General features: G+C 47.3%; 1 protein-coding gene across 1 annotated transcript in view; it reads left to right on the forward strand.

The window, feature by feature from the left end:
* The window catches only part of SPEN (spen family transcriptional repressor), a 65652-nt gene that overhangs the window by 36697 nt on the left and 3881 nt on the right, over window positions 1-25074 (forward strand). The window contains 8 exon segments of the mRNA XM_032131928.1: window positions 5789-5949; window positions 7138-7338; window positions 8118-8269; window positions 10771-10896; window positions 11463-11576; window positions 12704-12817; window positions 14363-14463; window positions 17063-24992. Coding sequence (XP_031987819.1) covers window positions 5789-5949; window positions 7138-7338; window positions 8118-8269; window positions 10771-10896; window positions 11463-11576; window positions 12704-12817; window positions 14363-14463; window positions 17063-24992 — 8899 coding nt within the window.

Below are 25074 nucleotides of genomic sequence, written 5' to 3' on the forward strand. Positions count from 1 at the left end.
TGTTTCACAGGCAAAGATCTTTAATCCATTGCTAGAATGGAATACAGTACATTTTTAAGCTTTTATTTTAAGCAGTTGCCAAGAGGTGTTGGCTGGCAGTAATCAGGTCTTTTTAATTCTTTTTATTCCCAAACAACACATCAGTACATTCAGGAAACTTGGAGCAATTTTCTGGTGCTGTTTTCCCAGGTTGAAGAAATCTAACCAGCAGGTTTTCTCCAAAGCCTATAAAGTATCCCAAGGATTTGTGTCTTCTGGGTAGAGCTGATCATACAGCACTGTCACTGATGGTGTTTTGTGTATGGAGATCATCTGTGGTGGCTTAACATGGATCTGGAATGGGAGGGACAAGGAGAAAACCGAGGGTTCCTGTTGCTTCCGTTCGGAGATGACTGTACGTTAACTTTGGATTTCCTGACCCGGCTTGGGAATCTGCTGCTGACATCAGCCGTGAGAACAGCCCGCCGTCAGCGGGGATGGAGCCTGTCCTCAGTAGATCTTTCTAGGAGATAATCTTCACTCAGAGATTATTCTGACAGGGTGTTGAGTCGAGCTGAGCCAGGCAGAGTTCCTGATTTCAAGTTAATTTTGGCAGGGAAGAAGTGATCGTTCTGCATATTTCCTGTAAAAAAAAAAAATCCTGGATATTTCACCAGGTCTGATGAAACAGTTTTTGAACGCAGCTGTAAAAAAAAAAATTTAAAGTCCTAATTTTTACTTTTTTCACAGCTGAAATTTGGCATGAAAGATGCAAGGGTTTTTAACTGGTTTTAGGTGGCTTTGTTCTTAACTTGCTCCAGCAATCAGAGGTTGGAATCATGGAATGACAGAATCATGGAATAGTTTGGGTTGGAAGGGACTTTAAAGCTCATCTCATTCTACTGCCTGCCATGGGCAGGGACACCTTCCACTACCTCAGGTTGCTCCAAGCCCTGTCCCACCTGGCCTTGGACACTTCCAGGGAATGGGCAGTCTCAGCTTCTCTGGGCAACAACAGGTTGGTTTTGTTTTGCTTTTTTAAACCTGCATTGGCAGCTCAGCACCTGCAGCACGTTAAAGCTTCCCTCTGCTGTGTCCTCCACCGGCTGCCGTGTTTCCAGCCGTGTTTCCCGCTTTGTTTCCAGCTTTGTTTCCCTCCTGCTGCTCACAGGGAGTCCCCAGCCTGCAGCTGACTCACCGCTCTCAAATCAATGGGCAGAAATGACAATTGTGCCACATTCTAAAATTGCAGGAGGGTGGAGGGCAGGTTGTGAGATCCCTTGATTCAGCACCACTGCCATTGACAGGAAGCAGCGGGTCTCCCGTTCCATCGGCGGGCTTGGAGTCTCTCTTTTATCTCCTTTTTGTGGGAACAAAGGACGGCTGGCTTTGTGTTCTTCGCTCAGTGCTTTCATTTCTCACACGTAAACCCAGCGTAACTTCATCGCCACTAGACCTGCAAACGTAATTGCCTGAAAATGAGAAATTTCTCTGGAAACGAGGAGTGGTTTGTGGGATACCAGGATTTGAAATGTCATCTTTGCGCTTAGAACTGAGCAAAGGAAAATTCTGTGTGCTAAATGAGCTGCGACGTACTGAGACCACAAATGGGGCTCCACCATCCTTGTGGGTCCCTTCCAACTCGGGATATTCTATGAGTCTATGAAACCAGGTGTATTTGGGTCTGAACCCCATTGATGGACTCTTATGTGTTGAGTCTTTGGGAATCAGCCCATGTGGATAAGATTTAGATTGGATTATGAATAGATTTAATCTTGATTATTGGAAAATAGATACATAGATAAATACTGTAAGTTACAAATAGATTTTATCATGGTTGATGAAAAATGGGTACATAAATAGTGTGAGTAAGAACACACATCCTTATATACTCATCAGTAATTATGGAATGCAGATAAATGTTTTAAAAGGGCTTGTAAACTACACCTGTAGTAAAGTGCATGTGTAAGAGAAAGATTTTTATGTCCACCCCTTGTTTAACTAAGAACAGTCTCTCTTATGGCTCCGTTTTTCCATCTGATTCTGCCGACAGTAAAATGCAAAAATCGTTTTTCTTCAATGCTGTGATGCCATAGAGTGAAACTGATTCTAGAAGTATCTGGGCTGGACAAAATAGCATCTGAAATCCTGGTTAAATACTCAAATTCTTCCCCAATGGTCCCATGTTCCCGGGAGAAGTGCAGAGCACTGTGGAGGCTCCGGGGCCATGAGCCGGGATGTCGGCGGAGCCGTTCCCAGCTCCCTCCCGGCGCCGCGCGTGTGTTGTGACAGCTCAGGAGATTAGTTCTTCAGCGTGCTGGCATTCTGCTCCGCTGACTTTACAGGGATGTGGAAGAGCAGGTTTTCCCGTGTTGGGAAAAGGCTTTGTGCCAGAGCACGCTCTGCTTCTGGAAAAAATCATCCCGGGTTTAATGCTGGTAGCGGAAGCCCAAAATGAAGTTATAAAGCTATTTTTGCATCATTTTTGACCTGCCCCAAAACCTATTGATAGTTGGAATACTTTTGAGGAGGAGATTATCAGAGCTGTTGTTTTATCCTATTATATTCCTGTGTTAAAATTTCCCTAGCTCATTCTAAAAGCTTTATGAACCAACTTTCGCCAGAAGAATTTTTAATAACTTATTTTCTGCGTTGGCAACGGGCGGTTGTTTTCAAAATTACTCACAGGGAAAAGCAAAGCCATATTCTCATTTTAATATTCTGGGAACCTGTCCTTGAGCAGCTTTCAGGCTTCAGATCTGTGTATTTTTAAAGCTGAAAAAGAGTTGTGTTTTGCTGCTCGAGACTCCACATAATTCCCTGTCAGATTTTGATTGTGCTGTGAGCTATAACTGGGTGACACAGCAGCTATAATTAACTCTTCCATCATTCTCCCATTCACAGAACATCAAACCTTTGACTTACTTTTGAATTATTATATCCATGTTTCTTCAATTGGAAAAGTGATGGGGATTTCCCTAAAGAAAGGGGGGATTGTTCTTGCAATACTTTCTTCTTCTTGTCTTAAAATAGTCATGAAATAATGAATTTTTTTTTCTGGAATGTCTCAGAAAGTCTTGCTTTGCTTAGAGAGACACATCCCTAAAACTCCCTAGGGAAGTGGAAGTTACCAGCACGATCCTTGTTTCCCAAAGTTGCACAGAGTTCAGGCTCCTTTGTAGAATTTATCACCCTGTTGTACTGCTGTGTCATCACTTGGATATCTAGCGGTGTTATCCCAAGATAATACTTTTTCTCTAGTGGAATGCTGTGATTTTAACAGTATGTTCCATATTTTTAACATCCTCATTAAAAAACCCCCAAACTGTAAAAATAGCCTGTCCCCATTCTAAAGCACTGCTCAAATGAATTCAACGCTGCCTCTTGCTCGAGAGATACGATCTCAGCACACAGGAATTCTAAAGGCTTTGGGAGTAGGGAGTTGGTTGGAGCATCAAGATGTGAGAAGGGAAAGTAAAAATGTGCACATGGCAGAGGGATCTGCAGCCCTCAAATCCTATTTTAGCCTTCCCCAGGGGCTGCTGAACCACGTGGAGCTGCTGTCAGCTTGGGAATTATTTTCAGTTTCTCCCCACACACATCCTTTGCCCTATATTTGTGTGTTTAAAGAAGTTTCTCTATTCTTTGCCAATTTATTTCCCAGTAGCAGGCGATGGATGGCTGATGTTACTCCTGGAGAACACTGAGGCCCTGTTCATGTGGAGTTGGGTTTGTCCTTTTCCCAAAATGCTGTAGAGAAGAACTTCAGTTTGGTGTGGATTTGAGGTGATTTAGTGGAAATGCAGGAGGCAGAGGGAGTGGGATAAAGATGAGGAGGAAATGCTGCACTCTTGACTTGCAGTGATTAAATAGTTCATTAATGAAGAGGGCACAAAAGGAGGGTCCGCAGGTGAGACAGAAATAAAGGCAGTTTAGCAATTTAGCAGAAAAATGAGGCTGTGAAGGGACATCTTGATGGTGGGAGATTCGTTGCTGGGAAACACAAGGGACTGTAGCTGGGAAGGGAAATGTTATTTATTATCCACGAAGTGAGAGGTTGGGTGGTGCAGGGCAGCTGCCCTTGGGAAGAGCAGGGCAGGAGGAAGGGCTCAGTTTTTCACTTGTTCCTGGCATGGCTTTATTTTCACTCCTCTTCCAAAGAGATGCTGAACTTCCTCCTCCGGGGCTGGAGGAGTAGGAGGAGAATGTGTGGGAAAGGCACCAACGTGTGAAGTGGCTTGATGGGATGGGAGGGCTGTAATGAGAGGGTGAGACCGGCAGCAGAGTTTCTCATGTTTATTACTTCTGCATTTTTGACCTTTTTTGTTGTGTTTTATTTTGGTCTGGCCTGTTTTTATATCCTTCTTGGATTGTTTGTAAGTATTTTGGGACAGAGATTGTCTTCCCTTCTGCGCCTCCAAATATAATGGGGACAGAGCCCAAGGGCTTTTGGGAATGTGCCACAGTGCTCGTTGCACCAAGATGTTCAGAAAGAAAACCAGGTTTTCTGAACATTTGAATAAAAACACCCACAAAAAAAGTAGTAGAAGAGCTCACAAAATCAAATCTTGGAAATTATTAGAAGTCTGAAATGGTTTCTCTGAAAAAAGTAATGGAAAAGTTAAGTGGTTTAATGGCAAGAAGGTTTGTAAGAAGAGTATGAAATATTTAAGATAAGAAAAAGATAAACTTGCCTATCGTTTTTCTAATACAATGTGGAGAGGAACATAAAAATTCAATCAAGCAGCAAATTTCAGACTGACAGGGTTATTTTAGTACGTGGCACATCTCCCCCCCGCTCCAGCCTCCGAGTTAAAATTCCAGCAGAATTTTTTCGAAGGCTGCTCGTGTAATGGAGAACGAGAGTCTCTGGGGTTATGTCAGACAAAATTATTTTTAGCGCTGTTCTGAGCCCTCGTGCCTCGGGGAAGAAATGAGCCACTGAAGCAAGATGACGTGTCCCCACTGGGCAAGCTTTAATAACATTATATTCTCTCTATTTCTGCCTCTCCTCGAAGCATCGAACGATCCTGAGTCCGTGGATTAGATTGACTCCCTCCGTGATCTAACATGCAAATCCTCTTCCACTGTAATTATTATTTATAAAAGGCGTTCTTGGGTCTGAATTCTTCATATCCTGAAGTTGGAGGTTGAGGCTCAGCCTGGAAATAGTGTTTGCTGGTTCATAGAAAATCCCAGAGTGGTTTGGGCTGGAAGGGATCTTAAAGATCATCTTGTTCTACCCCAAGCCGTGGGCTGGAACAGGGTCATGGACATCCCCATCTATCCAGGTTATTCCCAAGCAGTTGACCAAAATACTTGCCATGATTTTCACACGTGGTCTCTTTGGAGTACAGGCCTTTTGAGGAAAGATGCCTGAGAGCACAATAATATTTCTTTTCTGTACATGAGAGTGCTGGGAGGGATTTTGAGGCTTTGTCAGACCTGTGCATCGTCCCTGTATTTTTCCAGTCTTCCCACACAGTTCCTGAGCTGGTCCAACATTGCATTACACTTAATTAAATCTCCACCATTGTCAGGGCGTGTAACAGGATCTTGCTGACATTTTACCCATATTCCACTTCCCTGCCTGTCTCCTCTGAGGGCTTTGGAGGGGAATATTTGTAGAAAGACTCTTAAATTCCTGTTAATAACTGGGCTACAGCGTGGAAACAGAATCAGGCACAAAAGGGAGGAAGACCTGTAGACAAGCCGAAACTCTGGTATTTTCCTTTTTTAATAAAAGAACCATTTCCCGGGTGACTCCACTCCATGCACTCACCTGTCCTACCCTCCATGCCGTTCCCAGCAGTGACTCCAGCAGCAGCTCGAGCGACGAGTCCCCGGCACGCTCGGTGCAGTCGACAGCCGTCCCCGCACCCGCGTCCCAGCTGCTCCCATCGCTGGAGAAGGATGAGCCCCGGAAGAGTTTTGGGATCAAGGTTCAAAATCTTCCAGTGCGCTCAACAGGTAAATTCCCTCGGAAAGGGGAACAGGGGAAAAAAGGGAGGGGACTGGTTGAGTAACCTGTACTGAGTGACACGCAGCAGCCACGTGCGGCCTCCGAGGACCGAATTCTCTCCCTGCTTCTGCCTCAGTTCTTGTGTGACAGTGGGAAAATTGCTTAATTAGTGACCATCTGTGAGAAACCCTGCTGCTCCCAGCTCCAAGTATTGGGCATTTCCAGGCCCTGGAACTGGTGCTTCCAAACAGTAATGTGGGCTTTCCCAGGGAGAAAACTGACACATCTCCATTTTTTAACTTAATACTTCAGTTGTTTAACCTCACCTCTCACCCTTCAATTTCTTTTTTAATCCAAAAAGTTGAGGGTTTTCTTGTTGCAGTTTGAGTGCTTTAAAACACCCCTAAGCATATTTGTAAAGGCAATGGATATTGCATGGAAAATAACCCAGGAAACCATGTGCTGAGGAGCGCCCATGATCACTCCCTGTTCCCTGTGCTGAGCACAGGAGAGATCCCACAGGAAAAACCAGCATGGGATCAGTTGTGAAACAGTTTTAATGAAATTCATGGATGCAAAAGCACTGGCTGAGCTAAAATAGTATCTGTTAATCTTGTGAGCAGAGTACCTCATGTGTTGGTATCTTCCAGTAGATTTAATGCCTGTCATATTCCTTGAAAGGACACAATGCTGAGGTCAATACCCCACGAATCCCAGACAGATTGTGTGGGCTTGAGTCAGATTCCACAAAATCTGATGAATCTGCCTGGTTATATTTCTGAATTGACTGGACTGAACACTCTGTGACTCCAGCCTCCATTCCAGACACCTCATCCCAGCTGTGCGCAGTATTGCTGTGGGTATTTTAATAAAGTATCCCTGTTTATTTCTTCTTCACATGGAACTGGGTGTCTCTTAGAAGCAATAACCATCCACCACCAGCTTTAGCCATGTAAAACCTTGTATGTGTAGTTTCTTGAGTTTAAAAATCCAGGCAAAGAGAAAGATCAGCCAGAAGCTTTGGACATTGGCAAAATTAACATCCCAAATTAAAAAGGGCGCTTGTGTGAGCACCGAGTTAAGTGGGATGAAGTCACATTTGAGAAAGACAGTCAGAGTTCTTCATGTCTTTTATGGTGCTGCTGAGTCAGTAGAAGCTATGTTTCTGCAGTACTAATGTTTACTTGCTGGTTTAGATACAAGCCTTAAAGATGGACTTTTCCACGAATTCAAGAAGTACGGGAAGGTGACGTCAGTGCAGATCCACGGCGCGTCCGAGGAACGGTATGGCCTGGTGTTCTTCCGGCAGCAGGAGGACCAGGAGAAAGCACTAAATGCCTCCAAAGGAAAGCTTTTCTTTGGCATGCAGATTGAAGTCACGGCCTGGATAGGACCAGGTAAGGTCCATGCCCTTCTCCCATGGGACGGCTCTGGGTGTGTTCAGGAGCTGTCGTAAAGAGGCAGAATAGAAGTAGGAAACATGTTTTAAAGAAACTGGGAAAAATGCCACAATAAATTCCAGAGCAAAAAGAGTGGATGCTCTTGGATCAAACAGCAAGAGAGTTCCAGTCTTAAGCCTCAGAGAAGGAAAGCTGCCATCCTCCCAAACAGTGGGATCCGCTGGAAGGAACGATCTCATCTACCACGTCTCAGTGGAGCAGCTGCCAGTGGGTGGTGTGAGCACAGCACTGAGTCCTCCCAGCCTCGTTTTGTCTCCTTTTAATTAAAACAGCCAACGAGTGCTGCGTTTTGAGCAGCACAGCCCACGTGACCAACCAGTGAGAGCTGCAGCCCTGAGCATGTGGTGAAGTTCTCAGACTGCACTTCAATGGCTTCTTTAAAAATTGATTCCTGAAAACAAACTCCTGCCACGTGCTCTTCCCCAAGTGCAGGGAGGCCTTACTGGAATTCGTGCACTCAAACGTTGATACTTGTTAAGAGTAAATTTCCAGAGAAGCAGTTGAAAGATGCAGCTCCCTTTCACCTGAGGATGCCGGATTCCTCAGTGGAATATAAAGATTCCAAATCCCACATAAATAACAAGTCATGGGTGCAGTACTGGGTGTTTTTCTCAAAGACAGTGCTTACTCTTGTTCAGATCAAGAAGGAGACCTGAATAAACCAACATGAACCAAATCTCCAGTCATTACAAATTTCCTGCTCTCTTTTGTCCTAGAAACCGAAAGTGAGAATGAATTTCGTCCTTTGGATGAAAGGATAGATGAGTTTCACCCAAAAGCAACGAGAACTCTGTTCATTGGCAACCTGGAAAAAACAACCACCTACCACGACCTTCGCAACATCTTCCAGCGCTTCGGGGGAATAGTGGTATGTGAATTGTGTCCTGTGTGGGGTGGCACTGCCCCCCCTTCTGTACAGACCTGTGAAATGCTGTGAGTGGTGCTAAGTCTGTCAACGACAGATAATTCAGTCTTTCTGTAGTAATCTGAGTCATTCTTGTTGGAATATACCTGAAAGCTTTTCTTTGTATTCGGAGTTCAGCATATGAATGTTGAGGGGTAATTTAGCAGGAAGAACAGTCCTAGGAGTGTTTACAACAAATGTCTCTCCTGGTAATTCTCCCCTGGTAGTGCCAAAGCTGACTGGGTAGTTGGGATGTAAAATGTGCCAGGTGATGTTTTCATGTTGACTCCTACAGCTGTGGGAATCTGAGTTTCCTGTTGATTCCTGGAACAAAGGGCTTGGTCAGTGTGTGTGGAAGCAGCCCCTGTGCCCAGGCAGAGGAGATTGGAGCAGATGGATCAGTGATGGCACATGGGGGATTTGGGTTTTCAGCTGAGGGGGAGTATCCGGATGAGGGAGAGCAGCCCCCTCTCCTCTGCTCATGACTTTCTATCAATTCACGTCAATGTTATATTTAAGGGGAATTTTCCATTAAAGTGGTGCAACTCTCCAATGAATTTTAATTAATTTTTACAAGGGCATGGAGTGACAGGACGAACCTTAAGCTGAAGGAGGGCAGAGTTAGGTGGGATATTGGGAAGGAATTGTTCCCTGTGAGGGTGGGGAGGCCCTGGCACAGGGTGCCCAGAGCGGCTGTGGCTGCCCCTGGATCCCTGGCAGTGCCCAAGGCCAGGCTGGACGGGGCTTGGAGCAGCCTGGGACAGTGGAAGGTGTCCCTGCCCATGGCAGGGGTGGCACTGGATGGGCTTTAAGGACCCTTCAAACCCAAGCCATTCTGGGATTCATTCTGTGATTCCTGTTGAGTCTGGGCTTCAGATGGTCCATGTTCTCTGTGTCAGCTGTGGGTGCTTGTGAACGTGCTGTGCGTTCTTCACTCTGCTCTGACGTGTTCTTATCACTGCAGATGAATCAGTCACACACACCAGGAGCCCTATCCCTGCTACCCCCCAAAAGAAGAGGAGGTTGCTTCCATGTACAATGTGGACAAATATAAAATCCTCGTTTTATGATGTCTGGCAGCCCTTGTGTATCCAGCCTCTGCTCTGTCCTTGACATCAGTAGTGATTTATGAATTCGTGCCATGTCTGTGGCTTGAACCCTTTTCCAGTGTTAGAGCAGCAGAGCTCTCCTGATAAAGATGCTTATCAGTGGTAGTGTAAATTGGCTTTTGTGTGCTGTGGTGCTCCCTGTCAGCATTATTAATGGCTCAGAATTGGGAGGCAGCGCTGCCTCGCTGTTTCCAGGAAAACTTGCAAGCTCAGGTGCAGAAGGGACCAGCTTTATAACCTTTCTGAGGGGTAATGAGCACAATAATGATATTTTATTTGTCTGTCACAAGGAATTGCTTGCCCAGGGTGAGTGGTCAAGTATAATTTGCCGTGGTTGCAATCATGCTACTTCAGACACTTGGAAGTGTAGTTTTCTATTAATATTCCACTTAAATCATTAGGCCAGGGCTGTAGGAGTCTAATAGTTGTGTAAATCTCCCTGTTTACCTCTGTTTTCCCAGATAAAGAGCTCTTGGGTGAGACCGTATCAAACTGCTGCCTTGTCCCTAAATTTATTAACCATGAAATTAGCCTGTCCTGGATGTTGGAACATTTGTGCTCAGATCCATGTGTGGCTCACAAAGGCAGCTCCTTCTATTCCAACAAATAAAGCCAAACCTTCCACCTCCTATTTTCAGCTCGGAGTGAATCATAATATCATGAGTTTATTCAGAGGCTTTGGGTACATTTCCAGTGCTAGTGCTGAGCTTGTTTGTTAACCAAATGTCAGCTCCTGACTTGCTGGGTTTTTTAAAATAGATTAAAATCAGCCTTTATTTGGCTTTGTGAGCCTCTGGCTGTACTTGTGAATGAGCCCGTGGTGGCTTGGTTTTAAAGAGGAACAGCGACTGAAGTTGAGGATCTTTTTTGCCTTTGCCCTGTACCAGACTGGTTCAAGGGATGAGTCCGGCATCACTTTGTGTTTCTAGGAACAGGATGGATCATGTTTATTTGGAAAAGAAGCCCTGCTTGGCTCAGAGATGAGGATCAGAGCAGGTTGTTTTCTCTTGAGCCTTTGTGACCAAAAATTAATCTCTATTTCTTTGATCCTGAATTGTCTCTTCTTGATACAGTATTAACAGCCTAAAGCTGGTGTTTGTTGACCAGGTCAGGCTTAGTTCTGTGGGCTTGGATTTTAAATCTGTGTGATGAAGAGCTTTCCCTGCTCCATAAGGATTTGGTTTGGAGATGCAGCAGAACAGCAAAGTTTTAACTGCCCGCTATTGTTTAAATCCTCTCTCTGAAGCAAATATTAGTTAAAGAGCTTGCTGTGCCACATGCCCCTGAAAAAAACAAGTCCTCTTAGATGAGATTGACTGCTGACTGTGAGTTGTTGTGTTTTGTGCTTGTCCCCAGGACATTGACATTAAGAAGGTGAACGGTGTCCCTCAGTACGCGTTCCTGCAGTACTGCGACATCGCCAGCGTGTGCAAAGCCATTAAGAAGATGGATGGGGAATATCTCGGAAATAACCGGCTCAAGGTAAAGAAATCCTCCCCTGGACTGTATCCTTCTTGTTCCTTCCATTGCCGCATCGTGGGATGTTTTGCAGCACCGTAGTTTATGGAAGTAAGATGATTTTTAATGTGAGATCGTATCAGAGCATGATGGTTTCAACCACCACCTAACTGGGATTAATCAGCATTTTTCTTGGCTCTGTCCACACGGAACCCTGGGATTGAGCACTCGGAGACTGACATTCCCTGGCCTGGAAGGGCCACGTCTGGCAAGGCTGTGCTGGGAATCCATTCCACTCCCCATGGCAAACGGGGCCTGTCAGGCCCCAGAGCTGTCAACTTGTCACTTCTCAGACATTCAAACTGTAGAAGAACCCAATGTTGTCAAACACTCCATTTGTTTAAGCAAGCAGAATTATTTTCATTAATTGCTCTTTGATTTTTGTCTTGCACCTGCACCAGATGCTAATTTTAGAAAATCCATACAAACAACAGCTTTCTCCAAATAAGTCTTTCATTAGGCAGGCTCTGTTCAGTGAGTTTTAACCCTTGTGCACTGTACTGATGGAAGTTTTGCCCTTTTGTGTCCAGCTGGGTTTTGGGAAGAGCATGCCTACAAACTGCGTGTGGTTAGATGGGCTTTCCACAAACGTTACGGATCAGTATCTGACCCGACATTTCTGCCGATACGGGCCTGTGGTGAAGGTAGGTGGGAGGCTTTGGCATGTGCTTCCAAGTCGTTACTGTCTTCCTTTCTTCCCATCCTGTCCTTTCAACCCCCACTGTCCAGGGCTTTATAGCTCAGGTAGAAAAAATTCTCTCTGGGGTGGAATTTGGTTGACAGGGCTCTGTCAGCATAGACAGCAACCAAAACCAAGTATTTTGAGTGAGCCGAGATGTTGAGTATTGGAAACCATTTGTTGCTCTTGTGCAGTACAGTCTCTCCCCAGCAAACCTTCTTAAATGTTAGTTGGAAGAACAGCAGTCTAATTACGTAATTACTCATACTTGCTAATTACATAATTAGACATAACTATGCTTTTTTTCGTCAGACCAAGAAAAAAAGACTTTTTAAAAGCAGTCAGGACAGTCACGGTGCCAAAAGTACATGGAAAAAGAGAGAAAGTCAACAATGGTGCAACACACCCATGTCATGCAGTGGGAGCCTCTCCCATGCAAGTGATTTATCACGTGCTTAAACTCCAGTGTGGGAGTTGTCCTGTGTATTTTTATTGGACATGGATGTGCTTAAAATTAAGCAATGTGTGTAAATCTTTGCAGGATCAGGGTCTGGCATCCCCAAAGGATTTTTGTGGGTTTGTGTTGCAGCTTTGACATTCTTTATTGTAGCTGTTGTTGCTTGAATAATACATTTATGCTACTAAAGGAAGGCAATATTTGGAAATTGGGCATTTAGCAACTGGTGAGTGGTACTGCAGATTGATAACAGAAGCTGGTTCCACTTTGGGATTAACTGTTCCCTTTACCTTTTTTCCCCCCTAAAACACATTGGAAATTAGGAAAAAAAAAAAACTTAACAAATACTACAAAACTCAGTCAACAAAGAAAAAAATATTCAAAGTAAAATACAGAAAAACAAAATAAAGGCATAATATACCTCAAGCCACAATATCCACAATTCAAAGCAGTCCCGTGTCCTTTTATTGTCTCTTCATTCCAATATGCCTCATCAGAAAAGCCTGGAAATTCACCTTGCTAAAAATTATTTCCTTCCTGGTATCCTCGTGACTTAGGATTTTGTTGGGACTGACATTAAGTCCTGTGGATGAGGCTCTTATTTGGTTTTTGTTTTGTTTTTTTGTTTTTTACAGGTGGTGTTTGACCGCTTAAAAGGCATGGCCCTGGTTCTCTACAATGAGATTGAATATGCACAAGCAGCTGTAAAAGAGACCAAGGGGAGGAAAATCGGTGGGAATAAAATTAAGGTGTGCAGAATGACCTCCAAACTAAAGCAAAACAGGCAAAAAAAGAGGAACAAATTGTGTTCAGGCCTTCCCCCTTAAATGCTGGCAGTGCAGACTGCCAGGCTCAAGGAATACTTGGTGGGACACACACGTCCCACATACCAAAGGCTTAAATTATATTTTTATACTCGGCTTATCAAGATGTCAGGGAATCCTGAACTGTTACTTTTAAAGCCTTTTCCAGTATTCTGCCGTTTGTTTCGCTGAACTTGTCTCTCTGAGCTCCTGAGTGTTGGTGTCCGTGTCACTGCCTCGTTTACCCCAATCCAAGGCAAACTTTTGTCTGTTTTCGTGTTAAAAAAGAGAAGTCTGAAGGTGTGAGTTCCTCCAGGAAAACACATGGCTGTGTTCCAGCTGCCCCATGCTGATGTCCAGGCTCTGGGGTACAGTAACCTCAACATGCAGTCATGGAATCAGGGAATGGTTTGGGTTGGAAAAGACCTTAAAGATCATCTCGTCCTTCCTTGCAACAGATTTTAAACAATAATGGAAAACACTACTTAAAATACACAGAAAATATTTTTCTTCCTGGAGCAACACTTAACATTTCCAGGAATATCTTGGATTTGGGTGAATGTGGTGATACCTGTTCTGACTGTCCCATCAGCCCCACTAACTGGGGACGTGAGGTGTCAGCCAACCCTTTGAATTATCTTCCTTCTCCTTTCTCCTCTCCTAAAGAGTAGGCAATGATGTCAGGCATGATCTCAACAGCTTCCCACCTCACCCAGGGCTGAAAGTTGGATATCCTGTAGTTTCTGAGCATGGTGTTGGATAGCAGTCACCTTCCTCTGCAGGAAAGCGTGTGGTCCCCTAAAAGTTTCCCATCTTGTGTGGGTCTTGTTGCTTAATGATTTTGGAATAAGCAACACCCCCAATGTGTGTCTGTGCCCCATTGCTGTGGTTACACACAGGATGATTTAAAAAATAACAGGAACTGGAATGTTAAAAATACTGCGTTATGTGGCGTACACGTAATGAAATCCGTTCTAATCCTTCATTTTTTGCACTACACCATTAGCGTCTTAGTATTGTCATCCTTGGCTAGAAAACACCAACTCTTGGAGTAGCTGGAACAGGGAGCTGCAGTTCAGGAGGCTTGGTTCTTTCCCTGCTCTATAACCCCGGGCAAACACTGTGGAGTCCGGAATAGATTGATAATCCTGACCTTCTGTAGCACTGCCCTGAGATAAAAGAGACTTTGGAACTGTCCTGGCATTAAAAACATCAATACCACGATAATAATGTGTATTTTTCCTGCTGCTTTGCCCAACAGAAGCCTCTGGGCTGGCAGCTACAACAACATAGTAAGGAGGTAGTTACACAGCTCCACTGAGAAAGATCTTTATTCCTGGGGATGTGCAGGGCCACAATTGGGAAGTGTTTGACATTTTTAATTAAATTTTACCCCCATTTTCAGATCTGCTCCCACCTTCAGCAGACAGGGAAATGTTGGCAGAATGGGATGTTTCTGTGACTGAATGTGATTTCCCCTTTCTTTTTCAGGTGGACTTTGCAAATCGGGAGAGTCAGTTGGCGTTTTATCATTCCATGGAGAAAACGGGTCAAGATATCAGAGACTTCTATGAAATGCTGGCAGAAAGAAGGCATGTACCAATATATTTATTAAATGTTTTGTTTTCCAACATCACCTTACACAATCCTTTTACAGTCATTGTCCTCATCATCTTACAATCAAACTTTCTTCAGGCCATAATTCTTAAACAAGTTTTTGTTCCTCTCAACTTTATCCTTATTTTTAAAGTTTTACTAAAAACACCTCTGCATTTCTAAATTTTTTTTTTTACCTTTTTTTTTTAACAAATTTATGTGATCAAACTGAAACCGTGCAGATGAGAGCAGGCAGGATCTCACACATCCGAGGCGTAGCCGGTTACTGGAATTCCTGCTGAGGTGGAGGTTTCAGTTGTCTGCATGATCCATATTTTAGTATCCGGTTTCTCTGGTGGGTCACCAGGACACAGTTGGGAGTCATTCATCACGTCTTAGGAATGCAAAGAGCAGCTTAACTGTAACAGAGAAATGTGTGTGTTGGTGGGTGTATATAAAGTCTGATAAACTCCTGCTGCTCAGCCCTTGAGCAGAGAGTAAAATCTGATCCTCCACCTCCCTCTTCCCAACAGTTTTGTTTGTAACTTGATAAAATAAGACAATTTGAGTAAGGATGCATTTTTATTTTGAATAAAGCTGTGTCCTGTGTGGCTGCCCCTTGGCAGCAGCTGGCACCACATGCTGCACAACCACTTATTTATCCCTGCAGACCTGGCACAGAAACACTCCACATTATGGGCTTTTTTACCTCCACTGACTGAAAAAACACCCATGTTTTATTCCCTTCAGAGCCTGGCTCATTGTTAGGGCTGTGCCTTGCCCAGGAGTCAGCCCAGCGTGATGCCGATTATACCTGGGAGCTGGATAAACCCAATCATTTTTTGCAGTGAAATAGATTGGTCTGACATAATGCAAAATGAGCAGATTTAAAAGCGAGCAGGGTTTGGAAATTGGCAATCAGGATTTGCATAATGGAAATACAAGTGTGCCTTCCCCAGGCCTTGCCAGATGTTGTGATGTGCCAGCAATAAACATTTCCTCAGCACTACACCGGATTCAGGAAAGAGAAGGGCGTTATTGGATGTTCTTTAGCACACAGGACTCGGGTGGGCTTGTCTTTGCCATGGAATAATCCTGAGCAGGACCTTGATTTCTGGTGTTTGGGCACACGTTAGTCTGATTTTTCTTTCTCTGTCACTCTGCTCACACAGTCATTAGGAGATCCATAGGGATAATGGATCGTGGAGCAGCAGAGCGAGTTCTGCAGTGACTCCTGTAATTCTGCAGCTTCTGGTGCCCCTCTGAGCTCCTCCTTGCAGAGGTGCTGAGATCTGCACAAACCACCTTCTCTTGGGGTTGTAGCTGGAGCCAGTCTAAACAGGACCCAAAGGAAAAAAAAAAAAACGAGACATGAAAAAGCAAAATCCCTGATCAATATTTTTAACTTCACAGCTGCTTTTCACAACATCCCACTTCACTTGCAGGATGAGGTTTTCATCTTCCCTGTTTTGTCCCTTTTTCAATTTTGTTATTTTCTTAAAAGGTGGAAGCTGCCAGCTTTTAACATAAAACATAAACTGTGAAGCCAAATAAACCTGTGAGGAATCCCGGAATCATTTAGGTTGGAAAAGACCTCCAAGGTCATCGAGTCCAAACCTGTGACTGATCCCCTCCTTGTTAGCCAGCCCAGAGCACTGAGTGCCATGTCCAGGCCTTCCTTGGACACCTCCAGGGATGGAGACTCCAAACCTCTCTGGGCAGCCCCTTCCTATTCCTGACCACCTTTTCCATCAAGAAATTCCTCCTGATGTCCAACCTGAACCTTCTCTGGCTCAGCTTGAGGCCGTTTGCCCTTGTCCTGTCCCTTGTTCCCCGGGAGCAGAGCCCAACCCCACCTTTGTACAGAGTGTGCAGAACATTCTGTAATGGTGGGGAATCAAGAACTCCAGCTTTATTCCACCTCCCTGCCATGTTTAGTGTTACAAATGACTTATTTTTGCTGCTTGGAGGTATTGAAATAACAACATTAATTGCTTGATTTACTTTGCTGAATGACTTCACATGACCTTATAAACAACCTGATATTTGTTGACTTGGTTTTACTGTAAACAGGCAACACCAGCAAGTCACATGCAGTGAAGGAGCTAATTTGGGAATTAAAAGATCACTTGCAGGGCTTAGGATTTTTAAAGAAATGTTACCACCACTTTGCTGCTTAGTAATGGAGAGATTCCACCCCTGAATTTTGATTTTACTCAAAGGTCTCAGAAGGTCTCAGGTTCTGGATAAGGGGGTGTCTTCACCCTGCCAGCCCTGTGTGGGTGCACAGGTGCTGTGTTGGTTTTACCTTCATTTCATGCAAGGTTTGAATTTGACAAAAACAAAGGAGTGAGGGTGGTGTAACAATGCTTGGAAGAGCTGTTGCGATATTACCCATGAAGTACATTTGGTTTCTTAAGTTAACAAAGTATTTAGTCTGCTGCACACAGATTCCTTGCCAAACCTCTTTGTGCAGCTACCTTGATGCACATAGGAAAAAAGAAAATTATTCCTTTAGATAGCAAAAAAACTGTAGTAACAGAGTACATTGGTTGAGAAGGAGAACTAGAATCTTTTTATTCTTATGTTTAGCAGAGACGAGCGAAGAGGATCCTACGAATACGCCCCTGACCGTACTTACTACGAGACCGTTCGGACCCCGGGGACGTATCCTGAAGATCCTCGGCGGGAATACCCAGCTCGGGGCAGAGAATTCTACGCCGAGTGGGATCCCTACCAAGGAGACTACTATGACCCACGATACTATGACGACCCTCGCGAGTACCGGGATTACCGGGGAGATCCGTATGAGCAGGACATCAGGGAGTACAGCTACAGGCAACGGGAGAGGGAGAGGGAGAGGGAACGGTTCGAATCCGATCGGGACAGAGACCACGAACGGAGACCGATCGAGCGGAGCCAGAGCCCGACACATTCCCGGCGCCCGCAGAGCCCCGGAGCGTCGCCCTCACAGTCGGAGCGGCTGCAGAGTGACTCGGAGAGGAGGATTTATAGCAGGTCCTCGGATCGCAGCGGCAGCTGCAGCTCGCTGTCCCCTCCGCGATATGACAAGCTCGACAAAGCCCGTGTGGAACGATACACAAAAAATGAGAAAGTGGAGAAAGAGCGTGTTTTCGAGCAGGAGAGGGTGGACAAGGAGAAGCGCTTGGTGAGGAAGGAAAAGCCGGAAAAAATAGAAAAGGAGAAAGCAGATAAGCAGAAACGAAAAGCGAAAATCCATTCACCCAGCTCTCAGTCCTCGGAAACGGATCAGGAGAATGAGAGAGAGCCCAGCCCAGAAAAACTGAAGGGCAACAGTAAACAAAGCAAAGAGAGGGGTGACAAAGAAGGGACAGCAAAGAACCGCCTGGAACTGATGCCCTGTGTTGTGCTGACCCGTGTGAAGGAAAAGGAGGGGAAGGTGATCGATCAGCCTGCACTGGAGAAACTGAGGGCAAAGCTGGATAACGACACTCTGAAATCCCCGCTGCTCGAACAGAAAACCCAGACGTCCCAGGCTGAGCAAGCCAAGTCTGAGCAGTCTAAACTAGAACCCGTCAGAACCAAGGTACAGAAGGAGAAAGCCCTTGCCAGTCACATCGAAGTGGTGGACAAGGAGGGAAAAATGAAACCCAAAAAGCACTTGAAGACAGAGCAACCTTCTGAGGGGGCCAATGCAGTTGATTTAGACAAGTTGGAGGCTCGTAAAAGGCGTTTTGCCGATGCAAATCCGAAGCCTGACAGGCAAAAACCGGATGTAAAACGGAGTAGCCAAGATGAGGAGGATGCGCGCATGGTTTTGAAAAAGCAGCTTGATGCGACAGCGTCATCTAGAGAAGCACCAATGTTAAGGGAAGGAGAATTGGAGAGAAAACCCCTGAGGAAGGAGATGATTAAAAGGGAATCTAAAAAACTCAAACTGGAAAGACTTGTTCCCGTTACTAGTCCCAAAGAAATTCAGGACACTCTTAATGTTGGTGGGATTGGCATGCGTCCCACCCTGGATCTGCAGGCGAGGCTCATGGAGGCACCTGATGAACCTGTGGAAGTTCAGGAACTCCCTACTAAAAAACTGAACCCGGTAAAACCCCAGCATAAACAAGTACAGCTGCTGGACGAGCAGGGAACGGAGAGAGAGGACTCAAGGAAGAACTACTCCAGTCTTCCTGAAGAAACACCAGACCATAAACTTGGCCAAGAGAAAACTCAGTCGGCAGACACGGAGGAGAAAATCAGCATTGACATTGACCACACGCAGAGCTACCGGAAACAAATGGAGCAAAGTCGCAGGTTGAAACAGCAGCTGGAAATGGAGATTGCAAAGTCGGAGAAGTTTGGCAGTCCAAAGAAAGATGTTGATGAATATGAAAAGCGGAGTCTGGTTCATGAGGTGGGAAAGCCTCCACAAGATGTCACCGATGACTCTCCACCGAGTAAAAGGAAAAAGACTGACCAGTTTGACTTCGAAATTAGCACTAAGAGAGAAAGGAACTACAGAAGCTCTCGTCAGGTGAGTGAGGATTCCGAAAGGATGTCCTGTTCCCCAAGTATCAGACACTTCCCATTCCACGAGGATGAGGACACGCTCGATTCTCCAAGGTTAATGCCATTGAAGGAAACCAAAGAGTCACCTAAAATAGAAGAAAAGGGTCTTTCATACTCCAACATGACTGTGAGGGAGGACTCGCTGAAATTCAATCCTTATGATTCCAGCAGAAGGGAGCAGATGGCAGAAATGGCTAAAATAAAACTCTCTGTGCTGAGTTCTGAGGAAGACTCAAGTAGGTGGGAAACCCAAGTGAAGCAAGAGCCTGGGAGAGTCGATATCAGCTTTCCAAGCAGCATCGTGAAAAGAGACAGCATACGGAAACGGTCTGTCCGAGACCTGGAACCTGGGGAGGTGCCTTCCGATTCGGATGATGATGGCGAAAACAAGCCCCATTCCCCAAAAGCCTCATCCTTGTTAGAGAGTTCCAGGTTGTCTTTTTTATTAAGGGACAGAGAAGAGAAGTTCCGTGAAAGAGAGGAAAGACTCCAGTCCAGTTCCTTAGAAAGAAACAAATTCTACTCTTTCGCATTGGACAAGACAATCACACCCGACACAAAGGCCTTGCTTGAAAGGGCTAAATCCCTCTCTTCCTCCAGAGAGGAAAACTGGTCCTTTCTAGACTGGGATTCAAGATTTGCTAGTTTCAGAAACAACAAAGACAAAGAGAAGGTTGACTCAGCTCCAAGACCTATTCCATCCTGGTATATGAAAAAGAAAAAAATCAGAACCGATTCCGAAGGTGGAAAACTGGATGATAAGAAAGAAGATCATAAAGAGGAGGAACAAGAGCGGCAGGAACTGTTTGCTTCTCGGTTTTTGCACAGTTCAATCTTTGAACAGGACTCCAAACGCCTGCAGCATTTAGAGAGGAAGGATGATGATCTGGACTTCATCTCCGGAAGGTTGTATGGGAGACAGTCCTCTTCCGATGGGATGAACAGCACGGCCGATTTGGTGCAAGAGCCAGTGGTTCTCTTCCACAGTAGGTTTGTTGAGCTGACACGAATGCAGCAGAAAGAAAAGGAGAAAGATCAGAAACCAAAAGAAGTGGAGAAACAGGAAGATAAAGAAAACCGGCCGAAAACACCAGAAATGGTTCCTGATAGTAAAGAAACAGAACATAAACCTTCCTCAGTTGTTGGTCCTTCTTCAGTCACCATCCTCCCACAAGAACCCGTCGCTCCCATCGCTCCTGAGAAAATAGTGAGTGACAAGGTCCTGGTGGAACCAGCTTCTGTCAAAGAAGAGAAACCTTCTGAACCTGCTGTTGCAGCAGAGGAACAAAAACCTTTTCCTGAACTCGCTGCTCCTGTCAAAATGGAGCCTCCTGAGCAAACGGAACCTTCGCCAGTTGTAGAAGTGAGTAAAGAAATTGTTGCTACAACACTGGCACCAGAGGAAGATGCTGTGGCAACAGAGCATCCTTCATACTTGGATACCAAACCTCCCACTCCTGGGGCCTCGTTTTCCGATGCAGACATCAGCGTAGATCCAGAACCTGAGACTGCCCAGCTACTTCCACCTCCGCCCAAGCTAGTTCAGAAGTCAGATGAGGCTGTGGAACCTAAAGAGGAAAATCCTCCACCCTCTGCCAGCACCGATGCTGGTGTGAGTCAAAAGGCGGAGGCGGCTGCTGAGGTCCTGCCGCCCGTTTCTGACAATGACATGGAAGTGGAACCTCCAGTTGTTGTAAAAGATAAAAAATCCTACAAGAGTAAACGGTCCAAGACTCCCGTGCAGTCGGCTGCAGCTAATGTCACGGAAAAGCCTGTCACAAGAAAGAGTGAAAGAATTGACCGTGAAAAACTGAAAAGGTCAAGCTCTCCTCGTGGGGAGACCCAGAAGCTTTCTGAATTGAAAGTGGAGGCAGAAAAGGTTTCAAGGAATGCTGCTAAATCCCCAAGTTCCGCTGCAGAGCCAGAAAACGTGGAGCTGAGCTTGCCAATAGGCCGGACCAGGCGCAGAAACGTGAGGTCGGTCTATGCTACCACAGGGGACAATGAAGGCCCATCTCCAGTGAAGGACTCCATGGAGGTCACTAGGTCCACCAGGAAAAGAGGGGAAAAGGAACCACAGGAAGCAGTGACAACTGTTCCCACAACCCCGAGGAGGGGAAGACCTCCCAAAACCCGCCGTAAGCCAGAGGAGGACATCTCTCCGATAAAGACCGAACCGGTACAACAAGAGGTGGAGGAGGCTGAAACTAAAGATACTGTGGAAGCTCCTAAACCTGCAGAGGGTTGGAGGTCTCCTAGATCCCAGAAGCTCACACACAGTCACTCATCAGCTGCTACCAGCCAACAGGGCAAGAAAGGGAAGAATGAACCGAAAGCCGATACCACGGCTGAATCCGAAGATACTGCTGAAAGAAGTGGTCAGGAATCGAGCACCAGTGACAATGGCAATAAAGCAAAGGCTGCTGAGAAAGAGCCGGCAGCAAGCGAGCAGAAACGTGATCGGAAGGAACTGGATGTGGAGAAGAACCAGCTAGAAATCCCCACAGCTGAGATCACTGAGAAGAAGCCGGTGCCAGAAAAGGTTACGAAATCCAAAAGGGGAAGGTACAAAAATACCAAAACTGTTGTTGATAAGGCATCCGTGTGTCTCAAAAATGTAGAAATACGCCTCAATGTTGATGAAGTCAAGGGCGCCTTGCGGCCCACGGAGGAGGAGGCAGAGCCAGTGGCGGTGTCACCACCCAAGATGAAGAGCCCTCCAAAAGAGGACATCCTGCCACCCCACTTCACTAAGAATGAGGTAGAAGATTCATTTCCGGAAATGGAAAAGGAGGTGATGCGGGAGCCCAAGCAGTCACCCGAGGCTGCCCAGTTAGCAAAGCAGATCGAGCTTGAGCAGGCGGTGGAGAACATTGCAAAACTCACCGAAACTCCTCCGACAATTGCTGCCTACAAAGAGCCAACAACAGATGTGGCTGAAGTCCGTCAGGAGGAGGAAGCAGATAAACCCGCACACCAGGCCAGTGAAACGGAGCTGGCAGCAGCCATCGGCTCCATCATCAATGATATTTCTGGGGAGACAGAAAGCTTCCCTGCGCCGCCGACGTATCCTGCTGAATCTGAGGCTGAAATCACCACAGAGCCCTTGGTATTGCAGTCACCTCGGGAGGAGATGGAGCCCGAGACAGATCAGGCAGTGAACAATATCCTAGAAACTGAGGCTGCTGTCGAGCCTGCAGTGCAGCCGGTGCCCAGCTCTGTCACTTCGACGTTGGAGACAGAGAGCAAGGAGTCTGAAGTCAGCTTCAGTGAATCTTCCAACTCTGCACAGGAGGCTGAGACCTTGCAGGAGGCTGAAGTTGCTCGGAAGGAAAAGGGCCGTCAGAAAACCACGCGGCAGAGACGCAAGAAGAGCACGAGCAGGAAGGGTGACGCCACCGAAGCCAACACCTTCGAGCCAGAGAGGGTGCAGAGCAAATCACCCCCCGCCAGTGAAGTGAAGACAAAACCTGAAGAAGCCTCAAAGGAGGAAAAGCAAATCAAACCCACAGCATCCATGGAGCCAAGTGCTTCTGATGTCACCAAGGCTGTGGCTGCTGATGTTGTGGCTGCACACGAGGCTGTCCCTGAGAGCAGCACTTCTCCAAAGGTGCCCGTTCTGGCTCCTCTGGACCTGGGTGCCCCGCCGGTCCTCCTCGATGAGGGGAGTCAGAGCGGGTTCAAGATCCGGTCGCCCCTGGAGAACGCTCCCATCACGCCACCGAGTGCCCCGAATGCGGCCCTTCCTGCTGTCCCCACAGCAGCAGCCAAGCTGCCCAATCCGGTGCCTGCCACCATCGTCCCCCTTCACTCCGGCACTGCCAAGGTTCCGGAGTGGGTGGTCAGGCACGAGGACCCCCGTGCCCGTTCCACACCCCCGCCCGCTCTCCCACCAGACACAAAGGCGTCAGATATCGACACGAACTCCAGCACTTTGAGGAAGATACTCATGGAGCCCAAATACGTCTCAGCGACGAGCATAACCTCCACGCACGTGACGACGACGCACGCCGAGCCGGTGAGTGCGCCGTGCTTGGAGGAGGCGCCTCTTCACCCTGCCGTGGAGGCCATCAAGCCGGTTTCTGAGGAGAAGCCAGCCGTTCCCATCACCAATGCCCTGGACTCACCAGTGGCTGAAGCGCCGGTGTTCAGCGAGAAGGAAAAGATCAACACAGTGATTGCTCCCAAAGCCACTTCTGTCATCAGCAGAATGCCCCACAGTGTGGATCTGGAGGAGGCTCCGAGGATCACCTTGGTGAAGCAAGCTCCTCAAACCCAGACCTGCCTCGTCAATGCTCCCTCGCCGAAATTTAAGCAGAGATCAAGTACGAATGATAACAGCAGGTTTCATCCGGGATCGATGTCCATTATCGAGGAGAGGCCTGTGGAGACTGGGTCCAGCCCAGGGCTGCGGGTGAACACCTCGGAAGGTGTGGTGCTCCTGAGTTACTCGGGGCAGAAGACAGAAGGCCCTCAGCGAATCAGTGCCAAGATCAGCCAGATTCCCCCAGCCAGCGCTGTGGACATCGAGTTCCAGCAGTCTGTATCCAAGTCTCAGATTAAACAGGAGCCTATCACGCCATCCCAGCCGGCACCGAAAGGCTCCCAGGCCTCGGCGGGCTACGGGACTGTTTCCACCCATTCTTCATTGGTACTTGGAACACAGCCCTACAACACCTCACCCGTCATCTCCTCCGTCAAGCAGGAGCGCACCGCGCTGGACAAGCCCGACTCGTCTCACCTCACTGTCCAGACCCCAGCATCTCAGCCCGGCAAGGTCCTGACACAGACGGTAAACACTCCACCCGTGCTGGTCCATAACCAGATGGTTGTGAATAAAAAACTGTCTGACCCAGCTACTCTGAAAGTGGAGACCAAGACTCTGCAGCCCTCCAGCCTGAGTCCTGGAGTTAGTCCTCACCACCCTTCCCTCTCTGGGAAGATGCATTCGGAAGCGAACCACGTCAGCTCGGGGCCCAGCACCCCGACCGACCGGGCCATCTCCCACCTGGGGGTCGCCAAACAAGAGCCGCACTCGCCGCGTACCAGCGGGCACTCGCCGTCGCCGTTCCCCCGGGCCTGTCATCCCGGCAGTACCTCGTCCCCGGCTTTGTCCAGCAGCACCCCAGTCATGCTGGCGCCAGGAATTCCCGTTCCGCAGTACATATCCAGCATGCATCCCGAGCAATCTGTTATCATGCCCCCCCACAGCGTAACACAGACTGTGTCCCTGGGCCATCTGTCCCAGGGTGAGGTGAGAATGAACACCCCTCCTCTCTCTGGCATTCCCTACGGCATCCGCCCGGAAGCGCTCCACTCCCCCCGAGCTGCTCTGCAACCCCAGATGGAGATCAAACCTCAGCGATCCAGCACACCCCAGCCAGCGCCCATACGAGACATCGTCATGCCCCCGCTGTCCTCCCAGCACCCCCCCGAGGAGGAGCTGCACTTCCACCACAGCACGGTGTGCCGCGGGCCAGCCCCGGTGCAGTCCGACGTGCTGGTGATGCAGCCCGACTACCGCATGCACCCCAGCAGCCTCCGGCTGGACCAGTACAACGTCCCGCGGGACGTCAGGATGATCATGCACCCGCACATGGCCGCTGTGGGCGAGCACCACTCGGAAACGCGGCAATCCCGGACACCCGAAGGGGCCGTCAAAACTCCCCCGGTCAGTAAGACCCCGCAACCCGGGAAAGAGACTCCCAAATCCTCGGAAGGCAAGATGGCCCACTCTCCCCACAGCGAGCCCCGGCTGCTCAGCGTGCCCTCGGGCACCCAGCTGCCTGGGCTGCCCCTGACGCAGCCTGTGGTGGTCCCACACGGGGTGCAGATCATGCATCCCGCCGGGAGCTCCTTCCACGATTACCGCTCCGTGTACGGCGACATGAGGAATTACCACACGGCACAGCTCGGGCATCCACAGTTCCCGGGCGCCTCACCCATCGGGCTGCCCTCCCGGAGCATGACCCCGTCTCAGGTGAGAAAAAAACCCTTTATCCATCTCCCTGGAATCTGGAGCGTTTTGAGCTGTTTCTTGGGGAAAATGGGGTTCAAATGCT

This window comes from Corvus moneduloides, chromosome 22, assembly GCF_009650955.1.
Source record: "Corvus moneduloides isolate bCorMon1 chromosome 22, bCorMon1.pri, whole genome shotgun sequence".
Taxonomy (NCBI): Eukaryota; Metazoa; Chordata; class Aves; order Passeriformes; family Corvidae; genus Corvus; species Corvus moneduloides.